The following is a 13783-nucleotide window of genomic DNA, read 5'->3' as shown; positions in this document are numbered from 1 at the left end:
TTCTCCCTCCGCCTGGCGCGCGGCCGCGCGTCCCTCTGGCGTCAAAGTGACGTCAATGGGAATGTATCAATCTGGCTGCGGCGGCGGGGCCGGCCTGACAGGGGCGTGGCCGGAGGGCGGGGTTGGCGGAAACAGGGCGGAGCCTAGCCGGCGACAAGGCCGAGCCGGTGGGCATGAGGCGGGGCCTAGCGGGTCGCAGTAGGGCATGGGGGCGGGGCCTAACAGCGGGGGCGGGACCGGCGGGCCGGGGCGGGGCTTAGGGCGGAGCCGGCCGGCGAGGGGCGCGTCCTGGCGGGGCGGGGGCGGGGCCCGGCGGGGGCGGGATCTGGACAGGCGGGCGCGGGGCGGGGGCTGGCGGCAGCGGGGCCGGCACAAGGCGGGGCCTAGCGGTGGGCGGGGCGACGGCGCGGCTGCTGGGAGCGCGCGGCGCCAGTCTCAGAGCTGACATGCGGCGGCGGCCCGGGCGGCGGCGGCCACAGCAGCGGCGACGGCACGAGCAGCAGCGGCGCGAGCGGCGCGAGCGGCGTGCGGGCGACGGGAGCCGCGAGCCGTCTGCGGTCCCCGGCCGGCCGGCTCCGAGCTGGTGCCCGGCGGGGCCCGCCCGAGGGCGGCGAAGGTGAGCGCCGGGGCTGGGCTCCCGCCGGGCTGGGCTCCCGCCGGGCTGGGCTCCCGCGGCAGCGCGGCCGGAGTTGCTGCCCGCGGCGTGGGGCTCGGCGCCGGCGGCCGGGCGGGGACGCGGCTTCCGACGGCCGCTCGGGGTCCCGCGGCCCCTCGGGTGCGCGCGCCCAGGGCCGCGGCGGGGACGCGGGCCTCGCGGCCGCCGGGATCCCCTTTGTTGTGGGGCGGGCGGCGGGCGTGGGAGGGGGATGTCGGCGCCGGGGTCGGGGTCGGGGTGCGGGCGGCGGCGGGCGGCGGGGGAGCCCGGGACCGGAGCAGGACGGCGTCGGCGGCGGGAGGCGGGGGCGGGCCGGGGCTTTGGCGACCCGCTCGGGGGCCTGGGGGCCGGAGCGACGCCGGCCGGAGGCGGAGGGGGCAGGTGTGCCGAGCGGATCGTACCGCGGGCCACGGGCTGTGCGCTCACCGTGCAGGGGCCAGGCGAGGCGGGCGCGGGGCGCTCGGGTGCAGGGTCCGGCTCGGGGGTCCAGGCGTGGGAGGTCTGGGTGCGAGGAATCCAGCGGCGTCCGGGCGGGCCGGGTGCTGAGCGCGCTTTCCTCCCACCTGTCCGGCAGGTGCGGCCGCTAGAGCCATGGTGATCATGTCGGAGTTCAGCACCGCGGCGGTGGGCTCAGGCCAGGGCCAGCAGAAGCCCCTCCGGGTGGGCTTTTACGACATCGAGCGAACCCTGGGCAAAGGCAATTTCGCAGTAGTGAAGCTGGCCCGGCACCGAGTCACCAAAACCCAGGTGCGTGCGTGGCAGCACCCGAACCAGACCTGGGGCGCCCCGGAAGGGATGGGCCAGGACTGGAACCGGGAGTAGAGATCTGACCTGCCCTGGGGGTCTACAGGGTGCGTGACGTGCCTGTTCGTGCCTGTGCGGTTGATTGCATTGATGTCCAAACGCTGGCGTTTTCTAGTTTGGTAAAGAAAAAAAATATATGTTTTTGCATAATTTGTACAAATATTAAGATGGCAAAAGGCTACTGACCAAAAAAACAGGAGTGCAGCGTCCAGGGATTCAGAGCTGAATCACTGGGAATTGACCTTGCAAACCACTTCAGGCGTTTAACTTTATTTCAGTAACAGTTTTTTTGGGACTGTCGGGGTAAAATATTTTAGAAATTTACCTGCCAGAAAATGAAATACGTAAACTAGGCTAAGGGAGGGTTTTTTTTTTAAAAAACCAAACATTCGTTTTCTTTTTCAAATCTGTAGGTTGCCATAAAAATCATCGATAAAACAAGATTAGATCCAAGCAATTTGGAGAAAATATACCGAGAGGTTCAGATTATGAAGCTTTTGAACCATCCTCATATCATAAAACTTTATCAGGTGAGGGCTGAAGTTTGCCTTTCGCTGTGAATTCTGGAAGTGAATTATTTTTTATTTTTGATGAAATAAGTCTGCAGTTTCTGAAGGTTATGCTTTTTTGGGGGGGGGTGTATGGGGAGAATCCAGGAGTTGGTTATTGAAGCGCAATAAATTGATTTTTGCAAAGTGTGCTCATATATTTAAAATGATTTTCCTGCTTTTGGATCATAATTGAGATTTGCGTCATTAAACTTTTATTTAGTGTTGCAGTTTGTTCTAGTTGTCAATGCATAGTCTGGCTGGTATATTTACTTTGCTATAAAAATAAACAACCAGTCTGCTTGTCACAGGTCAAGCATTTAGTAAAGAAGGACGAACTTGAGTGGAACTAGAAACTTCTCCCTTTGCAAAGAATTATGAAATTTTAAAACCACTCTTAGGAGTTTTCGTTAACCTACCTTTGCAGGAGCAGCACTCAGCATCTGTCTTGCTTCTGTCAGCTCTTCTGTCAGCAACGGAGAGTTGACAGTATTTTTGCAACGTTAAGAGCAAGGAATTTGTCATTTAATCCAAGTGAGGAACGTGCCTTACACTACCCATTTGTTGGGATGTTTTGTGACGTTATTTTTGTTCTTCGTTGAAACTAATCAAGTGTATCTTTGAGAAAGAAGTACTGGTTTAATTAGGACAACTGAGCAACCCCCCCCCCCCCACCCAATAAATGACCACTTTTCCAACGATGAAATCAAGTCTACTTGTAGAAGAAGAAATTTGTTGCAGATACTCAGTATTTTATCCATTTGTGCTGGGTATAAATTCCTTGTGGTGATTTTCATGGAGCCATGTGGATCTGAGATCTACATGGGATGGTCATGTATGTTTGGGTTCCAAACTGGCAAGGGTAGGTGACAATTGTGGTTGATGTTGTTCGTTCCAGCCAAGTTGATTCCGACTTGTGGCCACCCCATGTGCGCAGAGCTGTGCACCGTAGGGTTTTCAGGGCTGTGACCTTTCTGAAGCAGGCCATCAGGCCTTTCTGGGTGAGTTTCAGCTACCAACCTTGTGGCTTAGTAGTTGAGCCCTTAATCATCTGCGCCACCCAGGGTGTCCTTGAAAAGCGCGGTAGGAGAGAGAATTAATTATAGTTCGAATTTACCCCATAAAAGGTTCTTCTTCACTAAAACAGAGGTAGGAGCAGAATTATTGGCTTGTATTTCCACTGATAGGATGGGTTCTTCCGGGTCGTGTGCGTGCGGGGGCTTGCGTTTTGTTTCTGTGGTCATTTTTAAGTTGAACTACAGAGATAAGAAGCTTCTTCAAGGGTGCCTGATGTCACTTGCTGGGAGAGGCGCCTGGCCTGCCGGTCAGGAGTGGGGTGAACTGTTTCTGCTTTGACTTTGCCGAAGGGCTGGACCATAGCATACCTTCCTTTTCTTCCTACTCCTCCCCTCAGCCCACGCTGGTGGAATTAGATCGGTTAATAAACAAATCACAGGTATGATTGATACCGGACTTTTTTCTGGAGGTGAATTTTCTTCTTCTTGTATGTGATTCTTAACTGTTTAGAGACTCTAGAATTCCGGAATGAAGCAGGGTTTTTTATTACTCTGGTTTTGACGCTCCTGTCTAATTTTCAGCCAGCTGGCACAGGCCCCGGAACCCTGCTGAGACACTTTGCGCTTCCCTTCAGGTTTCTGAAACCTTAAAACATCTGTACTCTTCATTCTTTCTTCTGCTGCCACAGGCAGCAACGGCTGCTGCTTTCTCTTGAGTGGGGAAAACCGAGCTGCAGGGACGTTCTTACCAGTCATTCTCCCACACACCTTGGGGAGCAGGAGCTGTTTTAAAAATTCAGCTAACCTGTGTGGCGTTCACTTTTCTTGTTAGGTGTATGGCTCAGCATAGTTGTCTTTAAAAGCTCTTTTTAAAGAAATAACTATGATTTCAACCCAACGAAATCTTTTTCTGTAAGGACGTGTCTCTTTCTCTCTGAAATCAAATATTTAGATATATACACAAGATCGACTCGACGGCACTTGGTTTCTGGGTGCATGAGTTTGTTTTACTTTTTTCAGTACCAAAATTTTGAAGTTTATCTCGTTTGATTCGTTACAAGTTTTAAACTCTCTTAAAAACAGTTTCCAAGTAATATAAAATTCCCGATCAATAAATGAACCCTAAGTTGTGTGTTGACATTGGCTGTTGACACGTGGAAGAATTTGCTGGACAAAGGGCAGCCTATTGTATCTTACCTGGCGAAGCTACCCTCTTTCAGCTTCATTTGTCATGTCGGTAAAGCAGGCAGGAACGGGTGTATTTGTTATCCCTTGTTGACTAATCTGTGACCTGCTCGCCAGGCTTCTAATAGAAAGTCCTAGCAGAAGGTAGCAGTCTGTTTTAGGTCTGTAGCTTTTAGTGTCCCCAAGAGGTGTGTAAGGCAACCTGTGTTAATATGGTGACTTAAAAAATGTTCTAATACATTTGCTCCTTTTTAAGAACAAAGAGACAGCAAGATAGGCAAGCTAATTAGAAATTCACCTCTAATTTTTTTTTTTTTTTGACCTCTTTTCAAATAAACCAAAAACCAAACCAGTTGCTGTCACATCAGTTCTGACTCATGGCAACTCCACGTGTGTCAGAGTAGAGCTGTGCTCCATAGCATTTTTCAGTGGCTGATTTTTCAGATGTAGATTGCCAGGCCTTTCTTCCAAGGTACCTCTGGGGGGACTCAAACCTCCAGCCTTTTGGTTAGCAGCCAAGCTTGTTAGCTGTTTGCACCACCCAGGCGCTACTGTTTCTAAATAAGAATATCCTTATTTGTTTCTTTGTTGCAGAATTTTTTTTTTCAATTGTGCTTTAGATGGTTTACAGAGTGAATCGGTTTCTCATTAAACAATTAAAACAGATATTACGTTGCCAACCCTGCCACACGTTCTCTTTTCCTTTTTAAATGATGAATGCACACATCCAAGAGAAGTTAAAAACTTGCCGGCTTTTCAGTGGGTTATTTATACGATTGATACGTTCCCTTTTTGTGGTTAAATATTAAGTGTGTATTTTTTTAGGTTATGGAAACCAAGGACATGCTTTACATTGTCACTGAGTTTGCAAAAAATGGAGAGATGTTTGGTAAGTCATGCTTATTTTTAACAAATGGTATGAACATGTCTGGAATTGCCTGTGTAGGATTTGGGTCCCCCTGCCTTAAACTTCCACAGTTTTTCTGTGGTTGTTCCCAAGAGGGCGGTCAGACCTCTAGATTTGGGGACATGGCTTTGTCTTGTCCCTCCCCAGATTATTTGACCTCCAATGGGCACCTGAGCGAGGAGGAAGCGCGGAAGAAGTTCTGGCAGATTCTTTCGGCCGTGGAGTACTGCCACGGCCACCACATTGTCCACCGGGACCTCAAAACCGAGAACTTACTGCTGGACAACAACATGGACATCAAGCTGGCAGGCAAGAATGCCCATGGCTGCCTGGTGCCAGGAGAGCACGCGGGGCGTATGCTGCGGGTGGCTCTGGAACTTCAGCCTGCATTGTTCCCATTCCATCTAATCTGCCTCTTTCCGCTCAGATTTTGGATTCGGGAATTTCTACAAGTCAGGAGAAGCCTTGTCCACATGGTGCGGGAGCCCCCCGTATGCCGCCCCAGAGGTCTTTGAAGGGAAAGAGTACGAAGGCCCCCAGCTCGACATCTGGGTAAGGGGTCTACGTGGGGCCGTGCTCCTGTGGGTGCCCCGGGGTGCCCACTGACTGCTCACTGTGCCACTTGGTGTCCACAGAGCCTTGGGGTCGTGCTGTATGTGCTGGTCTGCGGCTCACTGCCCTTCGATGGGCCCAACCTGCCCACCCTGCGGCAACGGGTGCTCGAGGGCCGCTTCCGCATCCCCTTCTTTATGTCCCAAGGTAGGTGGGTGGCAGGCCTGCTCCCCCGTGGGCCAGGCTAGTCCAGAGCCTTGTTTGGGAGGATGGGAGGGATTAATTTCCTGAAATGCCTGCTTCGCTGTCCTCCCGCACGTAGGGGAGGCTGTGAATCAGCCCATATTACTGCGGGGTGTGGACACGATCCTTGTGAGAAACCCGACCCCACAGGGTTCTCAGTACTCAACTTCCAGGGTGCAGTGCCCTCCTCTATGGCCGGGTCCCCTTGTGAGCCAGCTGGCTGTATGCCTATTCTTTGGGGTCCCCTCTTAGGCCAGCACCCCAGGCCCTGCCCTCTTCTTTAGTTTTACCCACTGGCCAGTGCCAAACAAGTCCTTTTTCCTTAAAGATTTGTTGCGTGAAGAATCTTGGCCTGCTGACACTAAAGCATACAGTCACAAAGCAGGCTGGGAAGGCTAAGAGGTGCTCTGGCTGGTGGACGTTGGCAGGATCAAGGCCATGTCCTTCCAGGGGCTGGATCTCTCAGGCAGTGACTCCCCTGAGTGGGACATCTGAGCTCTTGGCCTTGGCGCTTGTCCTTGATGACTCTAATTTGCCCGTTTCCCTGCAGGGAGGGGGAGCGGGTGCCTTGCAGGGCTGAGGATCCATGGGTGGTGGACTGGCCTGCAGCCGGGCTCAGCACACCCCCTCTGCCCTCTGCAGACTGCGAGTCACTGATCCGCCGCATGCTGGTGGTGGACCCCGCCAAGCGCATCACTGTCGCCCAGATCAAGCAGCACCGGTGGATGCAGGCAGAGCCCACGCGGCCACAGCCCTCTTCCCTGGCCTTCCTGGCCCACGACTACAACTCCCACCTGGGCGACTACAACGAACAGGTGCTGGGCATCATGCAGACACTAGGCATTGACCGGCGGAGGACTGTGGAGGTGAGCTGGGCGCCTCACCTGTCACAGGTGCGGGCTGTCAACCGGAGGGCATGGCTCCCAGGATAGAACAGGAACATGGCTGATTGAAGGGCTGGCTGGCGTGCTGCTCCAGTGGTCCCTCAGCCACGAAGAACAGCCTTGGGAACCAAGTCTTACAAGGCAGCTCAGGGTTCACTGCAGACGCGTCCAAGGCACTGCTGCTTTTGGAGCTGCAAGCTTGACGGTGCTCTCCTCCGCACCTTTGCACTGATCTCCGTTTGTCTGTCTTGCAGTCCCTGCAGGATAGCAGCTACAACCACTTTGCTGCCATCTATTATCTCCTCCTGGAGCGCCTGAAGGAGTACCGGAGCTCCCAGCCGCCCGCCCGCCCAGGGCCCACCCGGCAGCCCCGGCCCAGGAGCTCCGAGCTCGGTGGTTTTGAGGTGAGGACAGAAACCCTCCTCTGGGGCCTGTTCTGCCTCTCTGCCCGGGGCCTCCCCACAGAGCTGTGAGCCCCTTGCTCAGATGTGCCCGCCTCGTTCCACCCCCAGGTGCCCCAGGAGGGCCTCACTGGTGACCCCTTCCACTTGCCCTTGCTGTGCCCGCAGCCCCAGACCCTGGGGCAGTCTGTCCTGCAGGTCGAGATGGACTGCGACCTCAGCACCTCGTTCCAGGTGAGCTCTGTGGTGAGGTGCTTCCTGGGGGTTCCATGCGCAGCCTGTGGCCTAGTGGTGATGACCCCCCATAGTGCAACCAGGTCTCGCGGGGACCTAGGAAATAACTTTGTCTCGGTCTTCTACTGCAGCCCTTGTTCTTCTCCGTGGATGCCAACTGCGATGGAATGTCCCACCACCGCTCCGTCTCCCCCAGCAGCCTGCTTGACACGGCCATCAGCGAGGAGGCCAGGCACGGCCAGGGCCTGGAGGAGGAGCTGAATGCACAGAAGCCACCAAGTGGCACGGGGCGGCGGCACACGCTGGCCGAGGTCACTGCCCACTTCTCCCCGTGCACCCCTCCATGTGAGTGTCCTGTGGGGACAGCCAGTCGACAGGGCAGGGCTTGTGGCCAGCACCCTTTTCCACTAGAGGTTTTCAGTGTCTGCCATGTGTTTTAATCCCCAAGGCCACAGGATCATACTTAAGGATACACAGTGTGGCTATTTGAGGGGAGAAGGTGGCACGGGGCTTAGTCTGTACTGGTGGTCACTCTGTGACGCTCTGGTGAGTGGCGGGGTGGGTACCTGGACTGCATAAATCACCTGCCACCTGCAGCCTCATGGTAGCTTGTTCTTGGGGCTCCCTGGGCTTCCATAGTCTCTGGCCATTAGCAGATGCGCTTTCCCTCCAGGTATGGGGGTTGAGATGAGGAGGCTGGTCTAGCTGCCTCTCCCGCTGCACACGCCGAGCTCAAGCTATCAGAGTAGGGTCTGTAGGTCCCCTCGTGGCTGGTGCAGCCCACCTAAAGACACTGCGTTTTCCCCCAGGCATCGTCATTTCCTCGTCCTGTGCCACAGCAGCGGGCCCGTCTGAAGGAACCAGCTCTGACAGCTGCCTGACTTTCTCGGCAAGCGACAGCCCAGCAGGGCTCAGCAGCCTGGCCACCCAGGGGCTGGGGGGCGCCTGCTCACCGGTCCGAGTGGCTGCGCCGTGCCTGGGGACCCAGTCTGCCACCCCAGTCCTGCAGGCACAGGGGGGCCTGGGCTGCACCGTTCCACTCCCTGTCAGCTTCCAGGAAGGGCGAAGGGCCTCGGATACCTCCCTCACCCAAGGTGATTGCTCCCGTCCCACCCACCTCCTCCTTCCCAGGACACCTGGTGTCCCTGAAGGGCATCACTCTGTCCCTGGTGGCAAATGGCGTTTCCCGTTGTCCAGCCAGCTTGAAGGAATCCCTGGGTGGTGCAAATAGTTAACATGCTTGGCTGTTAACTGAAAGGTTAGAGGCTGGAGTCCAGCCCAAGGTGCTTCGGAAGAGAGGCCTAGTGATCTACATCTAAAAAAAGTCACTGAAAATCGTATGGAGCGCGGTTCTATTCTGACACGCGTGGGGTCGCCACGAGTCGGAGTTGACTCATTGGCAGCTGGTTTGGTTTTTTGGTTTTTATCCAGCTTGGGCGGGGCCCCTTCAAAACTCTGTGGGGCAGTTTTACTCTGTCCTATAGGATTGCTATCAACTCGAGGGCAATGCGTTTTTTTTTTTTTAGTGGGCAGGGCCCACAGGGGTACAGGCTGGTAGTGGCCTCAGGCGTGAGCTCAGAGCTTGGGGCCTTGGGCCGGTGCCTGTCAGCTGGTCCTGAGAGCTCAAAAGATGCTTTGGGGCTGGGCGCAGCTCCCAACTTGGATGAAGGGGGGGTTGGGGAGGAACCCAGCAGCCGAAACATCCCCACCTGGCCGACCCCGGGGTTGGCACGCCTGTGTGCCCTGCACTGCTCGGGCCTTCCTTCCAGAAGGACTGCAGTCTGTCGAGACATGTCTGTGCGAGAATGCGGCCTGACCCTCATATCCAGGAAGGGTTTGGTGGTTGTGACAGGTGATCAGGAACAATGACAGTCCTTTTGTCCAATCACATTTTGACCTCATCCCCAAGCTGTGAAGCACTTCCTAAGCCAAGGGCCTTCAGCCCTGGGCTTGGAGACAGTGGTCTCTAGACACTTTGATCTTGTCTATCCCCAGGGCTGAAAGCTTTTCGACAGCAGCTGAGGAAGAACGCCAGGACCAAAGGATTTCTGGGGCTGAACAAGATCAAGGGGCTGGCCCGCCAGGTGTGCCAGCCTGCTTCCTCCAGCAGGGCTCCACGGGGTGGCCTGAGCCCCTTCCCACTCCCTGCACAGAACGCTGGCCCATACAGCAGCGGGGGCAGTGGCCGGGAGGGCCGGAACCTCCTGGAACAGGTCCTTCACCAGCAGAGGTACGAGGCCGAGGCCACAGGCTGCCCTCACTGCCCCAGTCACCCCAACCTGGGCGTGACGTGCACGTATTGAGGTTTTCTCTTAAGTAACCTGATCTCTTGAGCTCCCAGTTTCTCTGCATAATCAGGCACGCGCACCTCCCAGCCCCCACATGTGGGGAAACTTGTTAGGCTCAGGGCCTCACTCGCCCTATCTGGGTAGGAGGAGGCGGGCCGCGTCAGACTCTGTCACTCTGAAGCCCCTACATGGGGACCGAGGGTGGCAGTGAATAAAAATGTCACGTATGGTTGGCATCTCCGCGTTGCTATAAAAGCAAGATGGAGAATGGAAATGTCAGAAATTGCTCAGGGGATTAGTCACGCACAGCATCGCGTGTTCTGATCATCTCCAGCCGGCAGTTCCACAGGGGTGGCTTCTTACTCACGGGTGGCAGGGCAGCAGGAAACCTGATCGTGTCTGCGAGCCCAGCCAGCAAGCCCAGCCAACGCAGACTGGCTCCTTGGGGGAGGAGTGGGCAGGGCGGGAGTGACCTGCCTCCCCTCGTGTTCCTCCAGGCTGCTCCAGTTACAGCACCACCCGGCGGCCCAGCCCAGCTGCTCCCAGGCACCCCCGCTGCCCCAGGCTCCCTATGTCCTCGCCCCCTGTGACGGCTCTGGCGTCCCTCCACTCTCCAGCACCCTCCTGGTGTCGGGACTTCAGAAGGAGCTGGTGCTGGGGCCCAGCCCACTCCTGCCACCACACCTCTTTCCGGCTGCTGCCTCCCCCGCGGCCTCAGCGGCCCAGCTCCTGGACACCCACCTGCACATCAGCTCCACTGCTGCCTCCCTCGCCTCCGCTGCAACCCCACAGCCCTGCTTCGCTGTGCTGCCCCCCAACTTCGAGCCTGCAGGGCTGGTGCAGGGGGACTGTGAGATGGAAGACCTGACCGCGGGCCAGGTGGGCACCTTTGTGCTGGTGCAGTAAGGGCGCACGCCTGGCACCGGCCGCCACCGACTGTTCGAAGCAATAATTTCAGAGTATGTGAAGACGTTTTCAGACTCAAAGCCAATAACTTTCTGGAAGCGAAACAAGCAATACGTTAGGCATTTGGGCTTTTTTGTTGACTTTTCATTTGCTTTGCTCTTTCCTTGCACTGAACAACTGCAACTATGAGTAGGGACTGGAAACTTCCAGAAGAGAAATAATAATCGAGGGGTGTGTCGTTGGGGTGGGTGGATGGGCAGGGCGGGGAGGAAGGGAAGGCTGGGATGGAGGGAGGTCCGGCCCCCACCCACCATGGATGGGGGCGACTTTAGACATGGCGGTGTGGAGCTGGAGCAGGAGCGCCCTCAGGCACAGACTCACAGAGGGGTGTGGGGGCGGTCACCTCTGAGGGGATGGCGGCGTGAACCTGGTGTCCATGGGACAGAAGTGGGCGTCGTCACTGGGCATGTGTGTGTGCGCGCACATTTGTGGGCGCACGTTGGTTAGTATTTTTTTGTTTTAAGTAGTTAACAATTCACCACTTCTTGAAACATTTATGCTTTAAATGAAAACTGTGAACTTTCAGCTTTATGTATCGGTTTTTCAGAAGCTCAAATAGCCCAGGAGAGGATTATTGACAGACTCTTGGAATTCTCTCCCCCGAAGTCAGAACCCAGAATATAGGTTTTTTTTTTTTTTTTTTTGGTGAGAAGTTGATCACCTGCTCACAGATCGGTTTCCCAGGGCTCTTCAGAGAAGCCCCAGGAAGAAGCTGCGGGGCTGGGCGTTCCACTCCCCGGGTCACTTGGCCGGAAGCCCCCTGCGCCTTTGAGGAGTCAGAGGGGGAGCGTTCTCTTTGTGCTGCACGTTTTATTTCCGCTGCTAATTACGCTTTTATGCATTTCATTATCAGGGTCCAAAACGAACAACCGACTCTGGGGGGGAGCGTGCAATATCGCAAGGCTGTGATTGTATGGACTGAGGTGGGGGGCGGAGCATTGGGGCAACAGACACCGCCCCTCTGGGCCAGGACCTGCCTGGTCCTGAGCCTTTGGCTTTTGTTCAAGGGAAATGAGATGATGTCTAGGTCAGTGTTTTTAAAGCCTTTTTCCTTTTTTTAAACAAACACTGTATATGTATATAAATAGGATACAAATACACACTACTTATTTTTTATATTTTTTACTACACTTTTGTGTTTCTGCTTTCAATTTCCCTCTCTGGTAACGTTAAGACACGTTCTTGTTAGCACCTGTTTCGTGTTGAGGGGGGCCGTGGGGCCCCTTCCCCACCAAGCACCAGGGGCAGAGACCGCAGTGTCCCCTAGGTAAACTCATGTAGGGGCTCCGTTGCTCAAAAGCCTCTTTGGAATTCAGAAAGGAAAATGGCCGCTTTGCACTTGTTCTGCGTGGCCAAGTCCCTCCCTTTGCCTAATCCAGGTGCCTTCAGGTGACTTTGGCTTCTTACAACCTGCAGTATTAAACAGAGGTCATTAGGAAAGGGAGAAAAGTGGGAATTTTTACAAAAGCCAAAGACTGACCGAGTTACTGAGGGTCGGGAGAAGGGCTGGGTGGCTGGGGACACTGGTGGTGCCGTGACCCGGGCTGACTCAGGTCCAGTGCCTGTGTCTCTGCTCTTAGCCAGGATTGCTGCTAACTGTTAACCGCTGCTGCTCTGTGGCTGCGTCAAAGGCTCGGGGCCAAGGACCAACCCTTGTGGTGCCTGGCCACAGAGAAAACACCAAAGTCTCCCGCTAACTTGTAAAGAAGTTTCCAGAACGGGAGAGAGTCTCTCCACCCTCCTGGGCAGCCCGGTCCCATGCCTTCCTTATAGAGGTAGCACAGCTGATTCCAACACACAACATCGTTGCTCCTTTTTTAAAAAAATAATTTTTCTTCCCGTGCCCGAGATCAAAGGCCTCAAACTGTCGTGTGTTTCCTCTTTGAAGCAACAACAAGCACTTTACTTTCATAGTATTTTTTTTTTTTCTCATTGCTGTAGAACACCTTGGAGGACAGGAGCGTCTTGTTTTTGTTTCTTGGGTTTTTTTTTTGAGCGTGTGTGCTGTGTGCTGTGTGTTTGTAGATTCCCTGACGGTGCCGTTCTGCAGACCACAACCGCAATAGCCTATTTAAAGACACTGCGTGATTTAAGATGTACATACTTCTGTGTTTTGTGGTTTTTTTTTTTTTTTTTTACCGTACCTGAATTCTTTTTTTTTCCTTATGTTAAAATGAGAAATGTATGCCAAATGATTAGTCGATGTGTGTTTTTTAATTTAATATTTAAATAAAATATTTGGGGGACAAGCCTTGATTCTCTTTCCCGGTTTGTGTGTCTCTTTCCTTCTGAGCTGCTTCACTCAGAGGCTCTGTCCTCCAGGGTCGTTGAATTTTCCGATTTTAACAGAGCCTAGTGGGAACCCCTGCATTCAGCCCCACCACAAAGCACTAAGGGGGGGGTCTCCTCCAGGCAGGTGCAGAGCTCTCTCGTGAGCTTAAGCCTCTGTGGTTTGGGGATGGAGCCTGCCCTCCCCAAGGTGCCTTGCTCTGGTAACTCGCTGGAAGTCTCAACACCCGGGTCTATTTTCAGCTGTTTCTTCCCCTCCCCTGGCCCCAGCCCCATCCACTGTTCTCACTTCTCCCATAATGTTCCCTAGGACTGCTTATAAAATAAGGTTTTGCAAGAATCTCTCAAGCAAACTATTCCCTGGTGTATGAAAACTGTGGTTCAGTGGTAGAATTCTCGCGTTCCATGTGGGAGCACTGGGTTCAATTCCCGGCCAGTGCACCTCATGCTCAGCTGCCACCCATCTCTCAGTGGAGGCTTGCATGTTACTGTGATGCCAAACAGGTTTCAGGGGAGCTTCCAGACTAAAACAGACTAGGAAGAAAAGCCTGGTGATCTTCCAAAAATCCATGGAAACCCTATAGAACAGAATGGTCTGATCCTATTGTGCATGGGGTCACCATGAGTCTGAGGCTGCCTCAAAGACAGCTAAAAACAACAGCAATAGGGCAGTGGCCCTGGGTGGTGCAAACTGTTAACATGTTTGGCAGCTAACTGAAAGGTTGGAGATTCGGGTCCACCCAGAGACGTCTTGGAAGAAAGGTCTGGAGATCTACTTCCAAAAGATCACAGCCACTGAAAATGCTATGGA

At 54.4% G+C, this 13783-nt stretch overlaps 1 protein-coding gene across 1 annotated transcript; it reads left to right on the top strand.

Annotated features, from left to right (window-relative positions):
* Positions 1-478: 478 nt before the first annotated feature.
* On the top strand, positions 479-12934 carry SIK1 (salt inducible kinase 1). The gene is made up of 14 exons (XM_049874969.1): positions 479-616; positions 1230-1402; positions 1873-1989; positions 5034-5097; positions 5263-5424; positions 5543-5667; positions 5751-5874; positions 6553-6776; positions 7049-7198; positions 7307-7429; positions 7561-7774; positions 8239-8523; positions 9425-9659; positions 10215-12934. The coding sequence occupies exons 2-14, from the start codon at positions 1247-1249 to the stop codon at positions 10621-10623; spliced, it is 2388 nt and encodes a 795-aa protein (XP_049730926.1). The 5' UTR covers positions 479-616; positions 1230-1246; the 3' UTR covers positions 10624-12934.
* The last annotated feature ends 849 nt before the right edge of the window (positions 12935-13783 follow it).

The sequence above is a fragment of the Elephas maximus genome, chromosome 2, assembly GCF_024166365.1.
Source record: "Elephas maximus indicus isolate mEleMax1 chromosome 2, mEleMax1 primary haplotype, whole genome shotgun sequence".
NCBI classification, from domain to species: Eukaryota; Metazoa; Chordata; class Mammalia; order Proboscidea; family Elephantidae; genus Elephas; species Elephas maximus.
Note: the sequence above shows the minus strand (reverse complement) of the source record. Positions and strands in the feature narration are given on the sequence as shown.

Excerpts from the sequence above, each read along its gene's own strand:
- SIK1 (XM_049874969.1), top strand. The coding sequence starts at position 1,247 with ATGGTGATCATGTCGGAGTTCAGCACCGCGGCGGTGGGCTCAGGCCAG. Across the intron at positions 1,990-5,033 it reads ATATCATAAAACTTTATCAG|GTTATGGAAACCAAGGACAT; the intron begins GTGAGGGCTGAA and ends GTATTTTTTTAG. Across the intron at positions 9,660-10,214 it reads CAGGTCCTTCACCAGCAGAG|GCTGCTCCAGTTACAGCACC; the intron begins GTACGAGGCCGA and ends GTGTTCCTCCAG.